The 23,891-nt window shown below is 48.0% G+C and overlaps 1 protein-coding gene across 1 annotated transcript; it reads left to right on the forward strand.

Moving 5' to 3' along the window:
- Window positions 1-1,835: 1,835 nt before the first annotated feature.
- On the forward strand, window positions 1,836-22,864 carry LOC116966860 (ras-related C3 botulinum toxin substrate 1-like). The gene is made up of 7 exons (XM_033013195.1): window positions 1,836-2,055; window positions 16,953-17,024; window positions 17,724-17,841; window positions 18,432-18,494; window positions 19,364-19,523; window positions 21,728-21,860; window positions 22,658-22,864. Exons 1-6 carry the CDS (start codon window positions 2,021-2,023, stop codon window positions 21,856-21,858), a joined length of 579 nt encoding a protein of 192 aa, XP_032869086.1. The 5' UTR covers window positions 1,836-2,020; the 3' UTR covers window positions 21,859-21,860; window positions 22,658-22,864.
- The last annotated feature ends 1,027 nt before the right edge of the window (window positions 22,865-23,891 follow it).

Below are 23,891 nucleotides of genomic sequence, written 5' to 3' on the forward strand. Positions count from 1 at the left end.
TGCTCCTAGGAAGGTGACAAGGGGGCAAGCAAACAGTAAAATTCATCAGCAGGACAGTGAAACTGGTCGTGGGGGGGGGGGGGGGGGGGGGTGATTGTTGGGGGTCAGAGAGAGAGGAGGCAGAGGGTCCTGGAAGTTAGAGCAGTCAAGTCACATACACATACGAGATGTGCAATGAAATGAAAAGTGGCAATGCACGTGGACTTTGTGCAAAAAGACAAACAAACAAACAACCAAACAGAATGGAACAGAATCACATATTCTTTTACATATTAAATATTGTGGGCGGAAGGAAAAATGGGAAAAAAACAGCAATTTAAAAAAAAACAATAGAATACAATATTCATTCCGCCAGGTAGGCAGACTTGAAGGGCCGAATGGCCTACTCCTGCACCTATTGTCTATTGTCTTTTATAGTGGAGGTTTAGTTTTCAAGAGAGAGTTGGATTTAGCTCTTAGGGATAACGGAATCATGGGATATGGGGAGAAGGCAGGAACGGGGTACTGATTGTGGATGATCAGCCATGATCATATCGAATGGCGGTGCTGGCTCGAAGGGCCGAATGCTTCTTTTTCTGGATGTGTGATCTGGATGTAATACGCTGAACACCTCTAGGTAGAGCATCCCTCAGCACCAAAGATACTAGAGGATACTAGTACCTTTGCTCAGCACTATGATGGTGGTGAACGTGCTGGTCGAGATAGATAGATAGATATAATTTATTGCCACACAACCAGGGTTGGTGGAAATGTTGATGCTTTTAGGAGATGCATCTTTGTGTATGTGTTGATGTTTTGGAGATCTCTGATGCTGGCTGGTAGGGTATTCCAATCCCTTGCTGTCTTGAAGAAAAACGAGTTAGACAGTGCTAACGAAGTGCCCTGCGTAATGGAATAATTTCCAGGCTGGTCCTTCTGGTTGACATGCGATGGGCGCTTGGGTTAACTGGACGTGAACCTCCATCTTTAACTCAATAGTGGTATTCTTGATCTTGTGGAATGTTGTTAGTCTGATGAACTTGCGACCAGTAGCAGGTGGATCAAGATTCAAGATTCAAGAGAGTTTATTGTCATGTGTCCCAGATAGGACAATAAAATTCTTGCTTTGCTTTAGCACAACAGAATATAGTGGGCATGAATACAGAACAGATCAGTGTGTCCATATACCATTGAATATATACACACACACACACACACATAAATAAGCAGACAAAGTGCAATGGGCTATTTGTTGAATTGAGTTTAATAGCCTGATGGCTGTGGGGAAGCAGCTATTCCTGAACCTGGATGTTGCAGATTTCAGGCTCCTGTACCTTCTACCTGAAGGTAGCAGGGAGATGAGTGAGTGGCCAGGATGATGTGGGTCTTTGATGGTGCTGCCAGCCTTTTTGAGGCAGCGACTGCGATAAATCCCCTCGATGGTAGGGAGGTCAGAGCCGATGATGGACTGGGCAGTGTTTACTACTTTTTGTAGTCTTTCCTGCTCTTGGGCGCTCAAGTTGCCGAACCAAGCCACGATGCAACCGGTCAGCACGCTCTCTACTGTGCACCTGTAGAAGTTCGAGAGAGAGAGTCCTCATCGACTCTCCGTCAGTATGTCGGATGAAGTTTAAGGTCCTTTATCGTGCTGGAGAGACTGAGATCTGCCATTATGTTTCTACGGTGCAGCAATGGTCCACGTTTGGCCCACCCATTTAAAATAAACAGTCCAATTGGAAGTGACGAGGGGCGGGATGAAGGGCTAGGAGACAGGCAAGCATGCTGGTTGTGATTGACTCCAGTTTGAACCAACCTGGTTGGAGATGGTAGCCAAGAAGCCAATGCGTGTGGAGGCAAACTATCAAAGTTAGTTGGCCAGCAGCGCTGTTTGGGTGGTACCGGCTGTGTGCAACTTGCTTGGGATCTGTCTAATTTGCAGTCTCTCTCTACTCCTCTCATCCCTTCCCGAGCTTTTAATTTGTTCTCCCCCCCTCTTCGACTGGGGCAGCCACCCGCAGACTTTGAAACCTCATCTGAAGAAATGCAGGCAATTAAATGTGTGGTGGTGGGGGATGGGTAAGTGCACTTCAAAACTTTATAAAAAGTTTGTTAAAAAAAAGTTGGTTAAAAGTATTCTCCCCCCACCTCCTTCCCTGTGTTCCTGTTACTTAATCTTGAGGGGCAGTGGAAATTGGGGTGTCAATTCTTCTGACAAAAGAGATTTTGTTTTTTTGTGTCATGTTATATGTGTTGGAAGATGATCTTAAGAAAAATAAAAATCCTCCTCTTTAGTTTCCCCTTTTCTCAGCATTTCTGCTTGTGGTTACTCGATGACATTTACCCTCTCTTGTTACAAAAATTAAAATTCCTACTATCATTTTTTAGTGGGCTGGAAACAATTTCTAATCTTTGTGTCTGAATCCTCCCTCTCTCTCTCTCTCTCTCTCTCTCTGTCTCATTTTCCACATCTGCCTCTCTGGAGCGTATATATATGCTCCCCATCTGTTTTTAATGATCGGATTAGACAGCAGATTAAAATACCCTGGCACCGTTTGCTTTAAGTCAGTTTAGAAATACTTGAGCAATTTTTTCTTCTTCTCTTTGGTGTTAACAATAACGAAACTACAAGTGCGATACGAAAGGAGGTCACGGCCTCAGAATTAAAGGACGTTCTTTTAGGAAGGAGATGAGGAGGAATTTATTTAGCCAGAGGGTGGTGAAACTGAAGAAGGGTGTCGGCCCGAAACGTTGCCTATTTCCTTCGCTCCATAGATGCTGCTGCACCCGCTGAGTTTCTCCAGCACTTGTGTGTACCTGTGAATCTGTGGAATTCATTGCCACAGAAGGCTGTGGAGGCCAAGTCAGTGGATATTTTTAAGGCAGATAGATAGATTCTTGATTAGTACGGGTGTCAGAGGTTATGGGGAGAAGGAGGTTAGGAGAGATAGGTCAGCCATCATTGAATGGCGGAGTAGACTTGATGGGCCGAATGGCCTAATTCTGCTCCTATCACTTATAATTGCCTTATGCAGGTAATGAGTACATTGGCTTCTGACAGAGAGTGATATAAGGATCTAAAACTACTGAAGATAGACACAAAATGCTGGAGTAACTCAGCGGGACAGGCAGCATCTCTGGGGAGAAGGAATGGGTGACGTTTCGGGTCGGGACCCTTCTTCAGCCCCGACCCGAAACGTCACCCATTCCTTCTCTCCACAGATGCTGCCCGTCCCGCTGAGTTACTCCAGCATTTTGTGTCTGTCTCCGGTTTAAACCAGCATTGGCAGTTCCTTCTTGAGCGTTTCGTCTGAAACTTCTGACGTACTTGAGAATTGCAACACGCACCAAACCCACACTCTTGGCTTCCAGAAAGTGAACTATCTTTTTCTGACATCCAACAGGTTTTTTTGCATGTGGTCGCAATTTTAAAAAATCGCCTTCTCGTTTAGATTCTATGGACTACAAGAAGGAGCGGGCGAGATCTGGTGGACATTTTAAAGTACCTATAACCCGATAGACTTGGGCGGATGTTAGGATGAAAAGATTTTGCACTTGATCAGAAGGAGTTGATTTGGATGGGTGTAAAAACCGAAAATCAATATCTTCTTCCCCCCCTTCCCCCCACCCCCTCCTTCCTCATTACCAGCCCCTTCCCCCAAGTCCTCCACCTCTCCCTCAAGTTCCTGTATCTCGCACCCCCCCTCCATTCTGAGTGGTGTCCCTGAGTAGTAATTAATTTCCTCTTATCCCCCGTGGGTCCAGTTGAGTTTATTGTCACGTGTACCGAGGTAAAGTGAAAAGCTTTTGTTGCGTGCTAACCAGTCAGCGGAAAGACAACACATGATTACAATCGAGACATTTACAGTGTACAGATACATGATAAGGGAATAACGTTTAGTGCAAGGTAAAGCCAGCAAAGTCCGGTCTAGGATAGTCCGAGGATCACCAAAGAGGTAGATAGTAGTTCAGCACCGCTCTCTGGTTGTGGTAGGATGGTTCAGTTGCCTTGGGCAAGAGTGACCATAATATGGTTGAGTTCTTCATTAGGATGGAGAGTGACATCGTTAATTCAGAAACAAGGGTCCTGAACTTAAAGAAAGGTAACTTTGAGGGTATGAGACGTGAATTGGCCAAGATAGACTGGCGATTGATTCTTAATGGGTTGACGGTGGATATGCAATGGAAGGCATTTAAAGACTGCATGGATGAACTACAACAATTGTTCATCCCAGTTTGGCAAAAAAATAAATCAGGGAAGGTAGTGCATCCGTGGATAACAAGGGAAATCAGGGATAGTATCAAAACAAAAGATGAAGCGTACAAATTAGCCAGAAAAAGCAGCCTACCAGAGGACTGGGAGAAATTCAGAGACCAGCAGAGGAGGACAAAGGGCTTAATTAGGAAAGGGAAAATAGATTATGAAAGAAAACTGGCAGGGAACATAAAAACTGACTGCAAAAGCTTTTATAGATATGTGAAGAGAAAAAGATTAGTTAAAACAAATGTAGGTCCCTTGCAGTCAGAAACAGGGTGAATTGATCATGGGGAACAAGGACATGGCAGACCAATTGAATAACTACTTTGGTTCTGTCTTCACTAAGGAAGACATAAATAATCTGCCGGAAATAGCAGGGGACCGGGGGTCAAATGAGATGGAGGAACTGAGTGAAATCCAGGTTAGCTGGGAAGTGGTGTTAGGTAAATTGAATGGATTAAAGGCCGATAAATCCCCAGGGCCAGATAGGCTGCATCCTAGAGTACTTAAGGAAGTAGGCCCAGAAATAGTGGATGCATTAGTGATAATTTTTCAAAACTCTTTAGATTCTGGAGTAGTTCCTGAGGATTGGAGGGTAGCTAATGTAACACCACTTTTTAAAAAGGGAGGGAGAGAGAAAACGGGGAATTACAGACCAGTTAGTCTAACGTCGGTAGTGGGGAAACTGCTAGAATCAGTTATTAAAGATGGGATAGCAGCACATTTGGAAAGTGGTGAAATCATTGGACAAAGTCAGCATGGATTTATGAAGGGTAAATCATGTCTGACGAATCTTATAGAATTTTTCGAGGATGTAACTAGTAGAGTGGATAAGGGAGAACCAGTGGATGTGTTATATCTGGACTTTCAGAAGGCTTTCGACAAGGTCCCACATAAGAGATTAGTATACAAACGTAAAGCATACGGTATTGGGGGTTCAGTATTGATGTGGATAGAGAACTGGCTGGCAGACAGGAAGCAAAGAGTAGGAGTAAACGGGTCCTTTTCACAATGGCAGGCGGTGACTAGTGGGGTACCACAAGGCTCAGTTCTGGGACCCCAGCTATTTACGATATATATGAATCATTTGGACGAGGGAATTGAATGCAACATCTCCAAGTTTGCGGATGACACGAAGCTGGGGGGCAGTGTTAGCTGTGAGGAGGATGCTAGGAGGCTGCAAGGTGACTTGGATAGGCTGGGTGAGTGGGCAAATGCATGGCAGATGCAGTATAATGTGGATAAATGTGAGGTTATCCACTTTGGTGGCAAAAACAGGAAAGTAGATTATTATCTGAATGGTGGCCGATTAGAAAGGGGGAGATGCAACGAGACCTGGGTGTCATGGTACACCAGTCATTAAAAGTAGGCATGCAGGTGCAGCAGGCAGTGAAGAAGGCGAATGGTATGTTAGCATTCATAGCAAAAGGATTTGAGTATAGGAGCAGGGAGGTTCTACTGCAGTTGTACAGGGTCTTGGTGAGACCACACCTGGAGTATTGCGTACAGTTTTGGTCTCCTAATCTGAGGAAAGACATTCTTGCCATAGAGGGAGTACAGAGAAGGTTCACCAGACTGATTCCTGGGATGTCAGGACTTTCATATGAAGAAAGACTGGATAGACTCGGTTTGTACTCGCTAGAATTTAGAAGATTGAGGGGGGATCTTATAGAAACGTACAAAATTCTTAAGGGGTTGGACAGGCTAGATGCAGGAAGATTGTTCCCGATGTTGGGGAAGTCCAGAACAAGGGGTCACAGTTTAAGGATAAAGGGGAAATCTTTTAGGACCGAGATGAGGAAAACTTTTTTCACACAGAGAGTGGTGAATCTGTGGAATTCTCTCCCGCAGAAGGTAGTTGAGGCCAGTTCATTGGCTATATTTAAGAGGGAGTTAGATGTGGCCCTTGTGGCTAAAGGGATCAGGGGGTATGGAGAGAAGGCAGGTACAGGATACTGAGTTGGATGATCAGCCATGATCATATTGAATGACGGTGCAGGCTCGAAGGGCCGAATGGCCTACTCCTGCACCTATTTTCTATGTTTCTATGTTTCTATAACAGCTGGGAAGAAACTGTCCCTGAATCTGGAGGTGTTCGTTTTCACGCTTCTGTACCTCTTGCCCGATGGGAGAGGGGAGAAGAGGGAGAGGCCGGGGTGAGACTGGTCCTTGATGATGCTGCCTTGCCGAGAGCGTGAGGTGTAGATGGAGTCAATGGAAGGGAGTTTGGTTTGTGTGATGGACTGGGCTGCGTCCAGAAATCTCTGCAATTTCCTGCCCTTCCCCCCCCCCTTCCCTTATCTTCGCCTTCCACCCATTCCCTCCCCCACAGCCCCCCCCCCCCTCAAGTTCCTTTACCACCCCCTCCCCATTCTCAGTGCAGTCCCTGCATAATATTTAATTTCCTCCCTCCCACCAACCCCCTCCCATTAAAATCCATTTCTCTCCTTGCACTTTATGGGATCTTGGTGTGCGTAACTCTGCCCCTCTGACGTAACTAGCCCTGTCTCCCAAGGCCGTGGATGGGGAAAGTTGTAGGCAAATGGGGATGCTAGAGTGGATGGGGCATCTCAGTCTAGATGCGTTGGGCCGAATGGCCTGTTTCCCTGCTCCATGACTCTGCGACCGTTCGAATCTGGAAGTAGTGAAATGCAAAATTATTATTTTTTTTTAATTTAATCTTTAATAGGTCTGTGTTAGCTGAATGAGGATGGTTTTATAACAAGATGGGGCTCCTCCCCATCTGAGCTACTGCTCCATGTGGACAGTGTATTGAGCAATGTTTAAGAACTGGATAGGGTGTTGGGTTATATGTGACCAACCATGAAGTTGTACAGCATGGAAACAGGCCCTTCGGCCCACCTTGCCCATTCTGGGCTAGCCCCATTTGGCCCATTGGACGAGAGGGGATTTTATTGAAACATGTCAGATTATTAAGGGTTTGGACACGCTAGAGGCAGGAAACATGTTCCTGATGTTGGGGGAGTCCAGAACCAGGGGCCACACACACAGTTTAAGAATAAGGGCTAACGCCGTTTAGAACGGAGACGAGGAAACACTTTTTCCCACAGAGAGTTGTGAGCCTGTGGAATTCTCTGCCTCAGAGGGCGGTGGAGGCAGGTTCTCTGGATGCTTTCAAGAGAGAGCTAGATAGGGCTCTTAAACATAGCGGAGTCAGGGGATATGGGGAGAAGGCAGGAACGGGGTACTGATTGGGGATGATCAGCCGTGATCACATTGAATGGCGGTGCTGGCTCGAAGGGCCGAATGGCCTACTCCTGCACCTATTGTGTATTGTGTATTGTCTATTGACTCTAAACCCTTCCCGTCCCTATTTCTGTCCAGATGTCTTTTACAAGTCGTAACACCACCTTCAAATGAGGAAGAAGGGTCCCACCCTGAAACAGCGCCTATCCATGTTCTCCAAAGATGCCGCCTGGACCGCTGAGTTACTCCAGCACACTGTGTCTTTTTTTGACACAGCATCTGCAGTTCCTGGAAGGAATGGGCGACGTTTTGGGTCGGGACCCTTCTTCTTCAGACTGAGAGTCGGGGGAGAGGGAGACTCGGAGATAGAGGCGGTGGTGTGGAATGATGTAGAACAAATGATATCCAGAAAAGAAGCCATGATAAAGGAAACACGCCATTGTTAGCTGTGGGCCCGGTGAGAATGAGTTACAGACCCAAAACAGTCTGTGGAATTCTCTGCCTCAGAGGGCGGTGGAGGCAGGTTCTCTGGATGCTTTCAACAGAGAGCTAGATAGGGCTCTTAAAAATAGCGGAGTCAGGGGATATGGGGAGAAGGCAGGAATTGGGGATGATCAGCCATGATCACATTGAATGGTGGTGCTGGCTCGAAGGGCCAAATGGCCTATTCCTGCACCTGTTGTCTATTGTCTATTGTCTATTGAAACGTCACCCGTTCCTTCTCTCCAGAGATGCCTCCTGTCCCGCTGAGTTACTCCAGCACTTTGCCTCTATCTTGGGTGTAAACCAGCATCTGCAGTTCCTTCCAACACATATGATCTCTGAAGAAGGGCGTGTTTTGATCTGAACACAGTTGAAGGCAGGAAGTAGAAAATATTCAGCCCTCACCCTCCAATGTTAGATTTTCTTTAACACAATATTTCGCCTACAACATGAATATTGATTTCTTTAACTTCAAGTAACTCTTGTTTCTCTCTCTGCATCCCCTCCCCCACCGACCAGTTTCACCATCCTCCTGATTAGTTTTACTGTGTGTACGCGCCTCTTTGTCACTTCCCCTCAGCCAACAATGAGCCATTCTACAATTCCTTGCTCAGCGTCTGCTTTGATCTGTTTTCACACCTCGCCCCTCCATATCTCCAGTTTTTCTTTCCCCTGACTCTCAGTCTGGTGAAAGGTCTCGACCCGAGATGTTGTCTCTCCAGAGATGCTGCCTGTCCCGCTGAGTTACTCCAGCATTTTGTGTCTATCTTCGGTGTAAACCAGCATCTGCAGTTCCTCCCGACACAGACTTGTTGAATTGGGTTGTGATGGTGTAACGTTGAGGGCGTGAACTCCATCAGCTTCTAAACCCCAGTAGATAAGCAGACAGCTTGCCAGGAAGCTAGCACTTCCGCCGAGACTAGGTACTGAGCTGCTTGCTGCCCCATGCATTCTAACTTCTGCTTAATGCCTGCAGAAAACAAGCACTCGTTGCCACTCCAGTTTTAAAAAAAAAAGCACCTTTCATCACCCCGAGAATGTCCCAAAGTACTTTTTTTTCCATTTCAGTTCAGTTTAGTTCAGTTCAGAGATTCAGCACAGAAACAGTCCCTTCTGCCCACCGAGTCCGTGCCGACCAGCGATCACCCCGCACACTAGCACATTGGGGACAATTTACAATTTTACCGATCCAATTTACCTACAAACCTGTACGTCTTTGGAGTGTGGGCGGAAACCGGAGCACCCGGAGAAAACTCACGCAGTTCACATGGAGAAGGTACAAACTCCGTACAGACAGCACCCGTGGTCGGGATCGAACCCGGATCTCTGGCGCTGAGAGGCTGCAACTCTACTGCTGCGCCTCAGTGCCGCCCGATATCTTTCGGTGGTCCTCCCACGCCAGATCCCCCCCCCCCCTTGTGTTCACCATTGGGACCCACTATTGTCCCTCTGTTGTTTTTAATCCTGTGTGGTGATAAACAGCGCAGTAGCTCCAGCCTAGATACCAACATGAACAGACGTCCCCATTTCCCTCATTTCACAACATATCTCACATTATATAAAATGCCCCAGCTTGTATAAAACATTCCACTGTGGTTTAAACATACTGCCAGTAAGCCATTTGGCACAACTTGTCAGTTTTGCATATGATCTGTAAATCGTTCAACTTAGTTTATTGTCACGTGTACCGAGGTACAGTGAAAAGCTTTTTGTTGCATGCTAACCAGTCAGCGGAAGGACAATGCATGTTTAAGAAAGAACTGCAGATGCTGGAAAAATCGAAGGTGGACAAAAGTGCTGGAGAAACTCAGCGGGTGAGGCAGCGTCTATGGAGCGAAGGAATAGGTGACATTTCGGGTCGAGATCCTTCTTCAGACTGATCAGTCTCAACCTGAAATGTCACCTATTCCTTCGCTATATAGATGCCGCCTCACCCGCTGAGTTTCTCCAGCATTTTTGTCTACCTTCGATTTTTCCAGCTTCTGCAGTTCTTTCTTAAACATGCATTGTCCTTCCGCTGACTGGTTAGCACGCAACAAAATTCTTAAGGGGTTGGACAGGCTAGATGCAGGAAGATTATTCCCGATGTTGGGGAAGTCCAGAACTAGGGGTCACAGTTTAAGGATAAGAGGGAAGTCTTTTAGGACCGAGATGAGAAAATCATTTTTTTACACAGAGAGTGGTGAATCTGTGGAATTCTCTGCCACAGAAGGTAGTTGAGGCCACAGTTCATTGGCTATATTTAAGAGGGAGTTAGATGTGGCCCTTGTGGCTAAAGGGATCAGGGGGTATGGAGAGAAGGCAAGGATGGGATACTGAGTTGGATGATCAGCCATGATCATATTGAATGGTGGTACAGGTTCGAAGGGCCGAATGGCCTCTACTCCTGCACCTATTGTCTATGTTTCTATGTCTATGTTTCTTTCTTAAAGATAAATAGTTCCCTGTGTATGTGCCTTTATTAACCTCATGCTTATCAAAGTCTCAGACGTGTCTTCAGACACTTGAGAGTCATTTATTGAAGTGGCCTAGTTAGCAAGCGGAAGAAGATTTGTTAGTCCGGGTGACAACAAACATCAAATGGTGTATTCTGCAGAGCATTCCCCTCTAGAAAACCTTAACTGTAACCTCACCCCAGCACCTAAATAACACAAACAAGCTTGTTAAATCTTGCACACCAGATTCTGCTGCCTCTGACCTGAAACGCACAAGCTGATTTATCCTTCCAAGAATTCTTATTGCATGGTTGGAGGCCCTTCAGCACATCAAGTCCATACTAGCTCTGAAGGTAGACAAAATTGCTGGAGAAACTCAGCGGGTGCGGCAGCATCTATGGAGCGAAGGTTTCCTTCGCTCCATAGATGCTGCCTCACCCGCTGAGTTTCTCCAGCAATTTTGTCTACCATCGATTTTCCAGCATCTGCAGTTCCTTCTTGAACACTATACTAGCTCTGTCTGTCTGATTCTGTGTAAAATGAAAATATAGATGCAAGATGCTGGAGTAACTCAGCGGGACTGGTAGCATCTCTGGAGAGAAGGAATGGGTGCCGTTTCGGGTCGAGACCCTTCCTCCCACTCCTTCTCTCCAGAGATGCTGCCTGTCCCGCTGAGTAACTCCAGCATTTTGTTTCTAACTCAGCAGTGTTTCCTGTTCAACATGTGCAGCTGTAACGAGAAGTTCCCTAAACCTTTCCAAGTATTAGGACTGAAGTCAGCTTACCCTGTGCGTTACAAACGCCCCGCCCACGTTTGAGTTACCCTTTGCATACCAATTCTATTAGAAAATCTGACTTTTGTTTCCCCCATGAACATACTGTAATGTTTAATTTTGTATTAAACTCTCCATTTCTTTTGCCAAAGGTACTGAACAGCAGTTATTGGAATTATTTGCAGTCTGTTCATCCCTGGCAACTGTGGTACTATAAATTCCTGATAAGGTCATAAGTGATAGGAGCAGATTTAGGCCATTCGGCCCATCAAGTCTACTCCGCCATTCAATCATGGCTGATCTATCTCTCCCTCCCAACCCCATACTCCTGCCTTCTCCCCGTAACCCCTGACACCCGTACTAATCTTGGGTCTCCATACACTTGGGACCCCAGTGTTATTGGATTGGCAGATTTTCTAGATTATTGGATGATTTTGTAACACGAATATTACATTCTATATTAATATCATTTAAGGGCATTAAGAGCCATTAATGGCTCAACTGCTAAAGCTGCTGCCTCACAGCGCCAGAGACCAAAGTTCAATTTTGACCTTGGGTGCTGTCTGTACGGAGTTTGCAGGTTCTCCCTGGAGCTGTGTGGGTTTCCTCCAGGTGCTCCGGTTTCCTCCCACATCCCAAAGACGTGCATTTGTGGGCCTCTGAAAATGTCGGGCCGCGCAGCGGGTAGAGTTGCTGCCTCGCAGCGCCAGGGACCCGGGTTTGATCCTGACTACGGGTGCTGTCTGTACGGAGTTTGTCCGTTCTCCCCGTGACCTCCTTGGGGTTTTCTCCGAGATCTTCATTTTTCTCCCACAGGTCAAGCACGTGCAGGTTTGTAGGTTAATTGGCTTGGTATAAATGTAAATTGTCCCTAGTGTGTGTAGGATAGTGTAATGCCGCTGTCCCACTTAGGAAACCTGAACGGAAACCTCTGGAGACTTTGCGCCCCACCCAAGGTTTCCGTGCGGTTCCCGGAGGTTGCAGGTGGTTGCCGGAGGTTGCAGGTAGTGGAAGCAGGTGGGGGGCCTGACAAAAACCTCCGGGAACCGCACGGAAACCTTGGGTGGGGCGCAAAGTCTCCAGAGGTTTCCGTTCAGGTTTCCTAAGTGGGACAGGGGCATACGTGTGCGGGGATCGCTGGTTGGCGCGGACCTTGTAAACTAAGGGTGTAGTCCCAATCTTCCAACCTACCTCATTGCAGACCTTGCACTTTTCTGCAGTAACTAAAGCTATAAAGCCGAAAACTATATTCTGCCTCCTGGTATTTTTCTCTTTGCTTTGCCTGGTGCTTGATCAAACTCGTGTGTGTGTGTATGATTCAACTTGACTTGCAGCACATAAAGCTTTTCACAGTATTTTTGGGACTCGTGACAATAATAAATCACCCCGAATAAATCCTCATGCCTTTTCCTCGACCTCTACCTGAAGGATGAGTGGCGCAGCGGTAGAGTTGCTGCCTCACAGCGCCAGAGACCCCAGGTTCGATCCTGACTCCCGGTGCTGTTTTTGTGTGGAGTTTGTACGTTCTCCCCGTGACCCACGTGGGTTTTCTCCGGGTGCTCCGGTTTCCCCCCCACACTCCAAAGACGTGCAGGTTTGTAGGTTAATTGGCTTTGGTGAAAATTGTAAATTGTCCCTAGTGTGTGTAGGATAGTGTTAGTGTGCGGGGATCGCTGGTCTGCACGGACTCGGTGGGCCGAAGGGCCTGTTTCCGCTCTGTATCTCTACATTAAACTAAACTGAATGCCGCTGCTTCGAGGCAGTTCCAGAGGCTGTTTGAGCGTTCGTTTCTTACCACACCTTATCTCCAACAGGAAGAAACTCGCTGTAAAACCACCCTGCCCTCTCAACACTGTCGCAACTTTTAAACTGACTGCTCTTCCGGCCTAGCAGGGGAAAGAGAGGAAGAAAAAACTGCCTCTGTCATATCGAGGTTTAGTTTAGTTTACACATACAGCGCGGAAACAGGCACTAGATGCTGCCTGACCCGGTTCTCCAGCACTCTGTGAAACGTCACCTATCCATGTTCTCCACAGATGCTGCCTGACCCGCTGAGTTACTCCAGCATTTTGTGTCTATCATCATAATGAACCAGCATCGTATCGGGCCGAAACTCTTCTGGAAATAGGCAACGTTTCGGGCCGAAACCCGGAAGGGTTTCGGCCCGAAACGTTGCCTATTTCCTTCACTCCACAGATGCTGCTGCACCCGCTGAGTTACTCCAGCACTCTGTGAAACGTCACCTATCCATGTTCTCCACAGATGCTGCCTGACCCGCTGAGTTACTCCAGCACTCCGTGAAACGTCACCTATCCATGTTCTCCACAGATGCTGCCTGACCCGCTGAGTTACTCCAGCACTCTGTGAAACGTCACCTATCCATGTGGAGAACATGGATAGAATGAGTGAATTAATTAATACTTTATTATCACATGTGATAAACCACAGTGAGATTTTTAGTTTAGTTTAGTTTAAAGATACAGCACACGGTTGGGGCGATGTTTCAATAGACAATAGGTGCAGGAGTCGAGGCCATTCGGCCCTTCGAGCCAGCACCACCATTCAATGTGATCATGGCTGATCATCCCCAATCAGTACCCCGTTCCTGCCTTCTCCCCATATCCCCTGACTCCGCTATCTTTAAGAGCCCTATCTAGCTCTCTCTTGAAAGCATCCAGAGAACCGGCCTCCACCGCCCTCTGAGGCAGAGAATTCCACAGACTCACCACTCTCTGTGAGAAAAAGTGTTTCCTCATCCCCGTTCTAAATGGCTTACTCCTTATTTTTAAACTGTGTGTGGCCCCTGGTTCTGGACTCCCCCAACATCAGGAACATGTTTCCTGCCTCTTAACCCTTAATAATCTTATATGTTTCAATGAGATACCCTCTCATCCTTCTAAATTCCAGAATGTGTACAAGCCCAGACGTTCCATTCTCTCAGCATATGACAGTCCCGCCATCCCGGGAATTAACCTGGTGAACCTACGCTGCACTCCCTCAATAGCAAGAATGTCCTTCCTCAAATTTGGAGACCAAAACTGTACCAAAACATTCAGGTCGGGACCCTTCCTCAGCTGGATTGTAATAAATGGAAGAAAACTTGGAGAGAGAGGAGAGGCAGGACAAAGCGTTGGCAGGTGATAGGTGGACATGGGCGAGGGATGCTTTTGATGGCCAGATGGTTGGAACAAAGGTCAGAGATAAGAGCAGAAGGCACGAGACAGGCCAGCCACGAGACAACCTCATCCCAAACAACATATGAGTTGAACCTTCCCTGCGGGCGGCTAACGAGAAACAAAGAACATTTAATAACCTGAACTGAAGAAGGAGGTAAAAGTAGAATGGGGGTTGTGCTTTGCTTAAAGAGGGAAGTATTTTAAACGGTGTCTATAGAAATGTTTCCTAAAAGCGAACCAGTTTTTTTTTAAATTCCTTATTTTGGCAAAGGCATTAAAGGACGTGGGGGTGGTGGGGGAAAAATGTTGTGTTCTTTATCATAACAATGGGAGAGACATGTTGAAGAATTGGTGTTGGTGGGGCAGTGGTAGAGTTGCTGCCTCACAGCGCCAGAGACCCGGGTTCCATCCCGACTACGGGTGCTGTCTGTACGTTCTCCCCGTGACCTGCGTGGGTTTTCTCCGGGTACCTCCGGTTTCTTCCCACACTCCAAAGACGTGCGGGTGTGTCGCTTAATTGGCTTGGTGTAAATGTAAAATTGTCCCTAACGTGTGTAGGATAGCGTTAGTATGCGGGCATCGCTGGTCGGCGCGGACTCAGTGGGCCGAAGGGGCCTGTTTCCGCACTGTAGCTCTAAACTAAACTAAACTAAATGGCCTGAGTTTTAATATTCCAAGTTAGCTTCGTAAAATATGAAAAATTCCTTTGCGTCATCGAGGTAAACTTCCCCTTTTTGCTTCCTCATCTCTCTCCAAGCAGATCCTGGGCCTTGTTCTGTTGTGCCATTGTCATTTTGCAATTAGCTTGTGCCAACTAAATCTAGGCCGGCACGGTGGTGCAGCGGGTAGAGCTGCTGCCTCACAGCGCCGGAGACCCGGGTTCGATCCCGACCACGGGTGCTGTTTGTACGGAGTTTGTACGTACTTCCCGTGACCTGCGTGGGTTTTCTCCGGGTGCTCCGGTTTCCTCCCACGCTCCAAAGACTTGCAGGTTTGTAGGTTAATTGGCTTGGGTAAGATTGTAAATTGTCCAAGTGATCGGAAAAACGTTAGGCCACTTGGCTGATCTGGTCTACTCCACCATTCAATCATGGCTGATCTATCTCTCCTAACCCCTGAAACGCCAAGAAAATGCTGGTTTTATTATGTTCTCCACGTCCTTCAAATTGGAAGATAAAACTGGAACTATGTGTTAAGAATGTACTAATCAAGAATCTATCTATCAGAAGTCTGGAGAAGGGTCTCGACCTGAAACGTCGCCCATTCCTTCTCTCCAGAGATGCTGCCTGTCCAGCTGAGTTACTCCAGCATTCTGTGTCTATCTTCGATTTAAACCACATCTGCAGTTCCTTCCTACACAACAATCTTGTCTATCTCTCTCTTAAAAATACCCATTGACTTGGCCTCCGCAGTGGCTAGGAATTCCACAGATTCATTACCCTCTGCCTAAAGATATTCCTCCTCATCTCCTTCCAAAAAGAACATCCTTTTATTCCAAGGCTGTGCCCTCTGGTCCTAGACTCTCTCCACATCCACTCTATCCAGGCCTTTGTCAGATGCTACCTCACCAGCTGAGTTTCTCCAGCATTTTTTGTCAACCTTCGATTTTTCCAGCATCTGCAGTTCTTTCTTAAACATTCCACAGTTAGGTAATGTGATTAGCGGCATCTCTGGAGAGAAGGAATGGGTGACGTTTCGGGTCGAGACCCTTCTTCAGACTTGACCCGAAACGTCTCTCCAGAGTTGCTGCCTGTCCCGCTGAGTTACTCCAGCACTCTGTGAAACGTCACCTATCCATGTTCTCCACAGATGCTGCCTGACCCGCTGAGTTACTCCAGCACTCTGTGAAACGTCACCTATCCATGTTCTCCACAGATGCTGCCTGACCCGCTGAGTTACTCCATCACTCTGTGAAACGTCACCTATCCATGTTCTCCAGAGTTGCTGCCTGACCCGCTGAGTTACTCAAGCATTTTGTGTCTGTCACCATTGACATGGTGTCTTGGGACATTCCATGGTATTTCACACCCAATTTGATACTTCTCCAATTTTGCTACTGTTTTAGGAAGTTTGCGGCCATTCTGTACACGGTCGACTGCCTTCAATGTCGTGTCGAGTGAGCAATTATCTGTTTCCCAGAACACCAAGGAATCTGTGGCCTCCTTTTCTCAAATTCCGATGGGTACTTCTTGTGTGCATGTTTGGCGGTCTAATGCCTCGCCAAGAAGATGTCATCCCGTCGACACGCGCCCTCCTCGCACGAGCTTTGACTGAGGCGTGAGGCGGAGCTGCAGGTTAAAATGAGTTGTGGGTTTGGTTCCATCGGGCAAAATGGCTGACGGCGTGGTCTAAAATGGCTGCCGGCGTGGTCTAAAATGGCTGCCGACGTGGTCTAAAATGGCTGCTTGCGTAGTCAAGATGGCTGACGGCGAGGGCAAAATGGCCACCGTGCGGTTAAGATGGCTGCCGGCGAGGGCAAAATGGCCACCGTGTGGTTAAGATGGCTGCCGGCATGGTCTAAAATGGTTACTGGCGAAGGCAAAATGGCCACCGGGTGTGGTCAAGATGGCTGATGGCGTGATCAAAACACAGCCACTGTTTGTTAAGATCACATTTTGATAACTGCTTTTCTTTTCCATCGCAGAGCTGTGGGTAAAACCTGCCTCTTGATCAGCTACACGACAAACGCCTTTCCTGGCGAGTACATCCCAACTGTGTAAGTACCTGGGTGTGCGCGGGTAACACAGTAGTCCCAGAAAGAACCACTAACGCTGCATCCAGGGGCCCACAGGAGACGTCCACTGGGCCCACGCATTGCACCCTTGTTTTCCTGCTCCTCTCAGCACCAACTAGTTGGCTGCCTTTGTCGAATTCCCCTTCTCCACTGGGGCTTCATGAAGGGGTGTAGGGATGTGTGTGTGGGGGGGGGGGGAGTTGCAGGCACTTTTTTTCCTTCTTCCAAATAGGCTTTATAGTAATAATTATGAACCATGCTCCTCCAAAAGTCCGTGACGCGTCTTACAGCGCTTGCATCCCCAGAGATCTAGGTTCGATCCTGACTACGGGTGCTGTCTGTACGGAGTTTGCACGTTCTCCCTGTGACCCGCGTGGGTTTTCTCCGAGATCTTTGGTTCCCCCCCCACGCTCCAAAGACGTGCAGGTTTGTAGGTTAATTGGCTTGGTGTAAATGTAAAATTGTCCCTAGTGTGTGTAGGATAGTGTTAACGTGCGGGGATCGCTGGTCGGCACGGACTCGGAGGGCCGAAGGGCCTGTTTCTCTGAATTAAGACTAAAATAAACTAAACACAGATCAACAAACACATCTCAATCCCACCCCATGGTAGATAAACAGATGGCCTGTTACCCTTTCGTCCTCATTTTGTTGTTTTACAATTCTATTTGTGTTTCACGCCAGGTTCGACAACTACTCAGCCAATGTTATGGTGGACGGGAAGCCGGTGAACCTGGGGCTGTGGGATACGGCTGGACAAGAAGACTATGACAGACTCCGGCCTCTCTCCTACCCACAAACAGTGCGTACACCCCCTTACCCAGAACGTGGAACAGTACAGCATCTGGGCAGGCCCTTCTCTCTGACTCCAATGCCTCTATCTCCTTTCCGCACTTACTCCACCGACCTGCCAATCCATCACCTTCACCTGAAACCCTTTTCCGGTCCCACCTCCTTTCAAGCTCGAGATATAGCACGGAAACAGGCCCTTCGGCCCTCTGAGTCCGTGTCGACCCTCATTCACCCATTCACGCTAGTCTAGTGCAGTTTAGTTTTGAGATACAGCGCGGTAACAGGCCCTTCGGCCCACCGAGTCCGTGTCGACCAGCGATCCCCGCACCTTAACACTGTCCTACATACACTAGGGCAGGTTTACAATAACATCAAGCCAATTTACCCCCAAACCTGTACGTCTTTGGAGTGTGGGAAGAAACCAAAGTTCTCGGAGAAAAACCCACTTCATTAACATTTTTCCTGCATCTAGCCGTTCCAATCCCTTAAGAATTTTATTTGTTTCCATAAGATGCCCTCTCGTCCTTCTAAATTCTGGTGAATTTAAGCCCAGTCGATCCCGCCATCCCGGGAATTAACCTGGTTTTCCTCTCTTTCTAGGACGTGTTCTTGATCTGTTTCTCGCTTGTCAGTCCTGCGTCGTTCGAGAACGTTCGCGCCAAGGTGAGTTTCGTCACGTTTCGTCACGTTTCGTGGCGTCGGTGGGTTCTCAGCGCTCCAAGTGCGCGCTAATGGCTCAATCGTGCCTCAATTGTCGCGATTTAGGGTGGCACGGTGGCGCAGCGGTAGAGTTGCTGCCTCACAGTACCGGAGACCCGGGTTCCATCCCGACTACGTGTGCTGACTGTATGGAGTTTGCACGTTCTCCCCGTGACCTGCGTGGGTTTTCTCCGAGATCTTCGATTTCCAAAGACATACAGGTTTGTAGGTTCATTGGCTTTTCGTAAATGTAAAATTGTCCCTCATGTGTGTAGGATAGTGTTAGTGTGCAGGGATCGCTGGTCGGTGCGGACTCGGTGGGCCGAAGGGCCTGTTTCCACGCTGCATCTGTAAATCTAAAAATCTAAAAAAATCTTTTTTAAAAAACATGCGCCACTGCGCAGCGAAATTCTTCTGGCATGTTTCGTTTTTGTTTAATTTAAAGATACAGCACGGAAACAGGCCCTTCGGCCCACCTAGTCTGTGCCGACCAGCGATCCCCGCACACTAACACTATCCTACACACACTAGGGACAATTTACAACTTTTACTGAAACCAATCAACCTACAAACCTGTACGTCTTTGGAGTGTGGGAGGAAACCGGAGCACCCGGAGAAAACCCACGCGGTCACAGGAAGAAGGTACAAACTCCGTACAGACAGCGCCCGAACCAGGGGAGCGCGGGGGCGGGTGGGTGGGAGGTGGGGGGGGGGGTGGTTAGTTGCCAGGGGAGCGAGGGGGGGGTGGGCAGGGGGGGTTAAGTGCCAGGGGAGCGGGGAGGATGGGCAGGGGGGCACAGGTTAGCTGACGGCTCTACCCCTTCATGCTACAGTGGTACCCCGAGGTGCGGCATCACTGCCCCAGCACCCCCATCATCCTGGTGGGCACCAAGCTGGATCTGAGGGACGACAAGGACACCATTGAGAAGCTGAAGGAGAAGAAGCTGGCTCCCATCACCTACCCACAAGGACTGGCCATGACCAAGGAGATCGGTAGGTCGAGAGCTGCACTGCATCACCCCACACGTGTAGACCCGCTCCAGACTCAGGAGTGTTTCTCTGCCTATATCCCAATAACAAAACAATCTCTTGCAGCCTCCGCTCAGTCCGTCTTAACCAACCTGATCCCCGGTGGCCTAGCACTTCAACTCCCCCTCCCATTCCCACACTGACCTTTCTGTCAATAGACAATAGACAATAGGTGCAGGAGTAGGCCATTCGGCCCTTCGAGCCAGCAATGCCATTCAATATGATCATGGCTGATCATCCCCAATCAGTACCCCGTTCCTGCCTTCTCCCCATATCCCCTGACTCCGCTATTTTTAAGAGCCCTATCCAGCTCTCTCTTGAAAGCATCCAGAGAACCTGCCTCCACCGCCCTCTGTGAGGCAGAGAATTCCACAGACTCACCACTCTCTGTGTGGAAAAAGTGTTTCTCCTCGTCTCCGTTCTAAATGGCTTACCCCTTATTCTTAAACTGTGTGTGGCCCCTGGTTCTGGACTCCCCCAACATCGGGAACATGTTTCCTGCCTTTCTGTCCTGGGCCTCCTCCATTGTCAGAGTGAGGCCCAGCGCAAATTGGAGGAACAGCACCTCGTATTTGGCTTGGGCAGCTCACACCCCAGTGGTATGAACAATGACTCCTCTAACTTCAAGTAGCCCTTGCTTTCCCTCTCTCTCCATCTCCTCCCCCTTCCCAGTTCTTCTGACTGTCTCCACCTACATTCTATCTCTGTCCCGCCCCCTCCCCTGACTCTCAGTCTGAAGAAGGGTCTGCCTGTCCCGTTGAGTTACTCCAGCATTTTGTGTCTACCTTCGATTTAAACCAGCATCTGCTGTGATGTCTTACGGATTTTTTTAAGTTGTCCCACACATTTTCAGAGTTCCATCTTTTTTTAAAAAATTTGCTTTATTGCATTCTGCAAGACTTTCTTATCAAGTTCCTAAGTGATTGGTGCAGAATTAGGCCATTCGGCCCATCAAGTCTACTCCGCCATTCAATCGCGGGTGATCTATCTCTCCCTTCTAACCCCATTCTCCTGCCTTCTCCCCTGACACCCGTACTAATCAAGAATCTATCTATCTCTGCCTTGAAATTATCACTGACTTGGCCTTCTGTGGCAATGAATTCCACAGATTCACCACCCTCTGACTAGTTAGATGTTGGTGAGTGAAGTTGCCGACTCGGTTAGCCATGCCGACTCCTGGTGTGACCGACATCTGGTCTACACCACCCTCTGGTGGCTGCGCTCTGCTGGTGCAGCCTGGTTCTGCACTTTTCACTGTCCGACCCCTTATTATTAAGCTGTGTGGCCCCTGGTCCTGGACTCCCCCAACATCGGGAACATGTTTCCTGCCTCTAGCGTGTCCAATCCCTTAATAATTTTTCCTTCGCTCCATAGATGCTGCTGCACCCGCTGAGTTTCTCCAGCTTTTTTTGTGTACCTTCGATTTTCCAGCATCTGCAGTTCCTTCTTAAATCCTTAATAATCTTATATGTTTCAATACGATCCCCTCTCACCCTTCTAAACTCCAGTGTGTACAAGCCCAGTGTGGGTGGAAACCGGAGCACCCGGAGGGAACCCGCGCAGGTCACGGGGAGGGCGTGCGAACTCCACAGGCCAGGATCGAACCTACCTAGGGGTGTCTCTGGTGCAGTGAGGCAGCGCCACACGCACTCAAACACTGACTGCTGTGGGATCTTTGGTCACCAAAATGGCGGTGACTACTCCATGGTCGAGGTCAAAGATCCTATAGTGGAACAAGATAGACCACTCCTGCTAAATGCAATGGGCTGACGTGTAGTACGCAACGGAGCGGAACGTGGGCCTTTTTGTCATCCATTTCAGTAACCGGACCCGACCCGACTCCCAGTGTAATCAACGTTGCGGGGAGAACAGTTCGTGTTAATAAATTAAAATTCTGAAAATGAGGAGAAGATTTTTACCAAATAACTTTTATTTTTACGAGGATGTTTCCGTAACCGGCTTCCGTCTCCGCACTAGTAGCTTTGCTCCGCTACGGGATCTTTGGTGCGGAGACGGAAGCCGGTTACGGAAATGGGGCCGAAAATCACCCATGAATCTGCCCATGACCGTACTACGTCTTTTTCGTCGATTGGCCTATCTTGCTCGCTGTAGGATCTTTGGTCGAGGCAGCTGCTGATTTTTTGTTTCTCCTCTCTCGTTTGGGAAAGGCTCCATGAGGTACCTGGAGTGCTCGGCCCTGACCCAGCGGGGACTAAAGACTGTGTTCGACGAAGCTATACGTGCCGTGCTTTGCCCAGCTCCTGAGGAGAGGTCCAAGAAGAGCTGCCTCCTACTCTGAAGGTACGTGGCTTTGCTTTGGGCTGAGCCCACTCTAATATCTCTCTACTGTGGCGCAGCGGGTAGAGCTGCTGCCTCCCAGCGCCAGAGACCCGGTTCGATCCTGACTACGGGCCATGTCCCTATGGAGTTTGACATCACAGGAACATAGAAAATAGGTGCAGGAGTAGGCCATTCGGCCCTTCAGGCGAGCACCCACCATTCAGTATAATCGTGGCTGATCATCCTGAATCAGTACCCCGTTCCTGCTTTCTCCCCATATCCCTAACGCATTGGGTATTATCTTGCACAAGGACTTTACCTTGCACTAAACATTATTCCCTTATCATGTATCTGTACACTGTGGACGGCTCGATTGTAATCATGTGTTGTCTTTCCGTTGACTGGATAGCACGCAACAAAAGCTTTTCACTGTACCTCGGTACACGTGACAATGAACTCAAGTGGCGCAATGGTAGAGTCGCTGCCTCACCCGCCAGAGACCCGGGTTCGATCCCGACTACGGGTGCTGTCTGTACGGAGTTTGTACATTCTCCCCGTGAACCTGCGCGGGTTTTCTCCGGGATCTCCAGTTTCCTCCCACACTCCAAAGTCGGACAGGTTTGCAGGTTAATTGACTTCGTATAAATGTAAAATTGTCCCAGTGTGCGTCGGGTAGTGTTAGTGTGCGGGGATCGCTGGTCGGCGCTGACTCGGTGGGCCGAAGGGCCTGTTTCCGCGCTGTATCTCTAAATGAAACTAATAAAAATATTAGACGACACAACATCTCTGTAACTCTTCTTTTTTTTTTACCATTGCAGCTGTTTGGAGGCCACAAGTCAAGGAATTTCACCAAATGTTCATTCTTCAAGCCTTACGCCAATTTTCGAAGCAATTTCTGTAACATATTCTATGTCGTAACATTACGGTTTACTGAGAAGATTCTTCTGGAGAAGTATTTCATTGCAAAGTTTTTTTTTGTACATTTATACGTCGATCACGAAATAAATTTCTATTTTTTGCTTGTGTATTTGATGTTAAGGGGCTGTCCCACTGTACAAGCTAATTCAAGAGTTCTCCCGAGTTTCCCCTGATTCAAACTCGGGGAATTACGGTAACGGCCGCTCGTAGGTACTCGGGGCTCTCGTGGACATTTTTCACATGTTGAAAAATCTTCACCAGCTTACCGCGTTTCCCGATTACCTGCCGTTAGCGTTACGAGCCGCTAAGAGACGTCCCGAGCTCTGACGTACCCGCTATGTACATTCTACGTGCTTACCACGAGTTTGATTTTTTTTTTTACCTTGGGAGAGCCCTTGAATTAGCTCGTACAGTGGGACAGCCCCTTAAGTCTCGACTCAATTTAGCAGGAGGAGTGCACTTTGCCAATCAGTTGAGATCGCAGTAGTTTACATCTTAGTGTGTGAGTAACATACCTTCATAATACGGGAAGCTAAATATATTTTTAAAATAATTTTCTTCTGCTTGCTGGGCCCTCCATCACCAATCTCGATCAAGCCAAGATACCTGTAAGCAAAATATTTTTTGACATGCAAAGGGTTTTTAATACTGAAAAGATATATATTTCCAATCAACTATCAACGAATTAGCTCCGTTTTTTTGTACCGTCCTGCAATTATTGAACTTTTAACAGATTGCCACAAAATGCTGGAGTAACTCAGCGGGACAGGCAGCATCTCTGGAGAGAAGGAATGGGTGGCGTTTCGGATCGAGACCGGTGGCGCAGCGGTAGAGTTGCTGCCTCACAGCGCCGGAGAACCGGGTTTGATCCCAACCACGGGCGCTGTCTGTACGGAGTTTGTACGTTCTCCCCGTGACCTGCGTGGGTTTTACTCTGAGGTCTTCGGTTTCCTCCCACACGCCAAAGACGTACAGGTTTGTAGGTTAATTGGCTTGGTGTAAATGTAAATTGTCCCTAGTGTGTGTAGGATAGTGTTAGTGTGCAGGGATCGCTGGGCGGTGCGAACTAGGTGGGCTGAAGGGCCTGTTTCCGCACTGTATCTCTAAACTAAACTAAACTCTTCTTCAGACTAG

This window comes from Amblyraja radiata, chromosome 38 (genome assembly GCF_010909765.2).
Source record: "Amblyraja radiata isolate CabotCenter1 chromosome 38, sAmbRad1.1.pri, whole genome shotgun sequence".
Classification (NCBI taxonomy): domain Eukaryota; kingdom Metazoa; phylum Chordata; class Chondrichthyes; order Rajiformes; family Rajidae; genus Amblyraja; species Amblyraja radiata.

Excerpts from the sequence above, each read along its gene's own strand:
- LOC116966860 (XM_033013195.1), top strand. The coding sequence starts at position 2,021 with ATGCAGGCAATTAAATGTGTGGTGGTGGGGGATGG. Across the intron at positions 2,056-16,952 it reads TGTGTGGTGGTGGGGGATGG|AGCTGTGGGTAAAACCTGCC; the intron begins GTAAGTGCACTT and ends TTTCCATCGCAG. Across the intron at positions 17,025-17,723 it reads GGCGAGTACATCCCAACTGT|GTTCGACAACTACTCAGCCA; the intron begins GTAAGTACCTGG and ends GTTTCACGCCAG.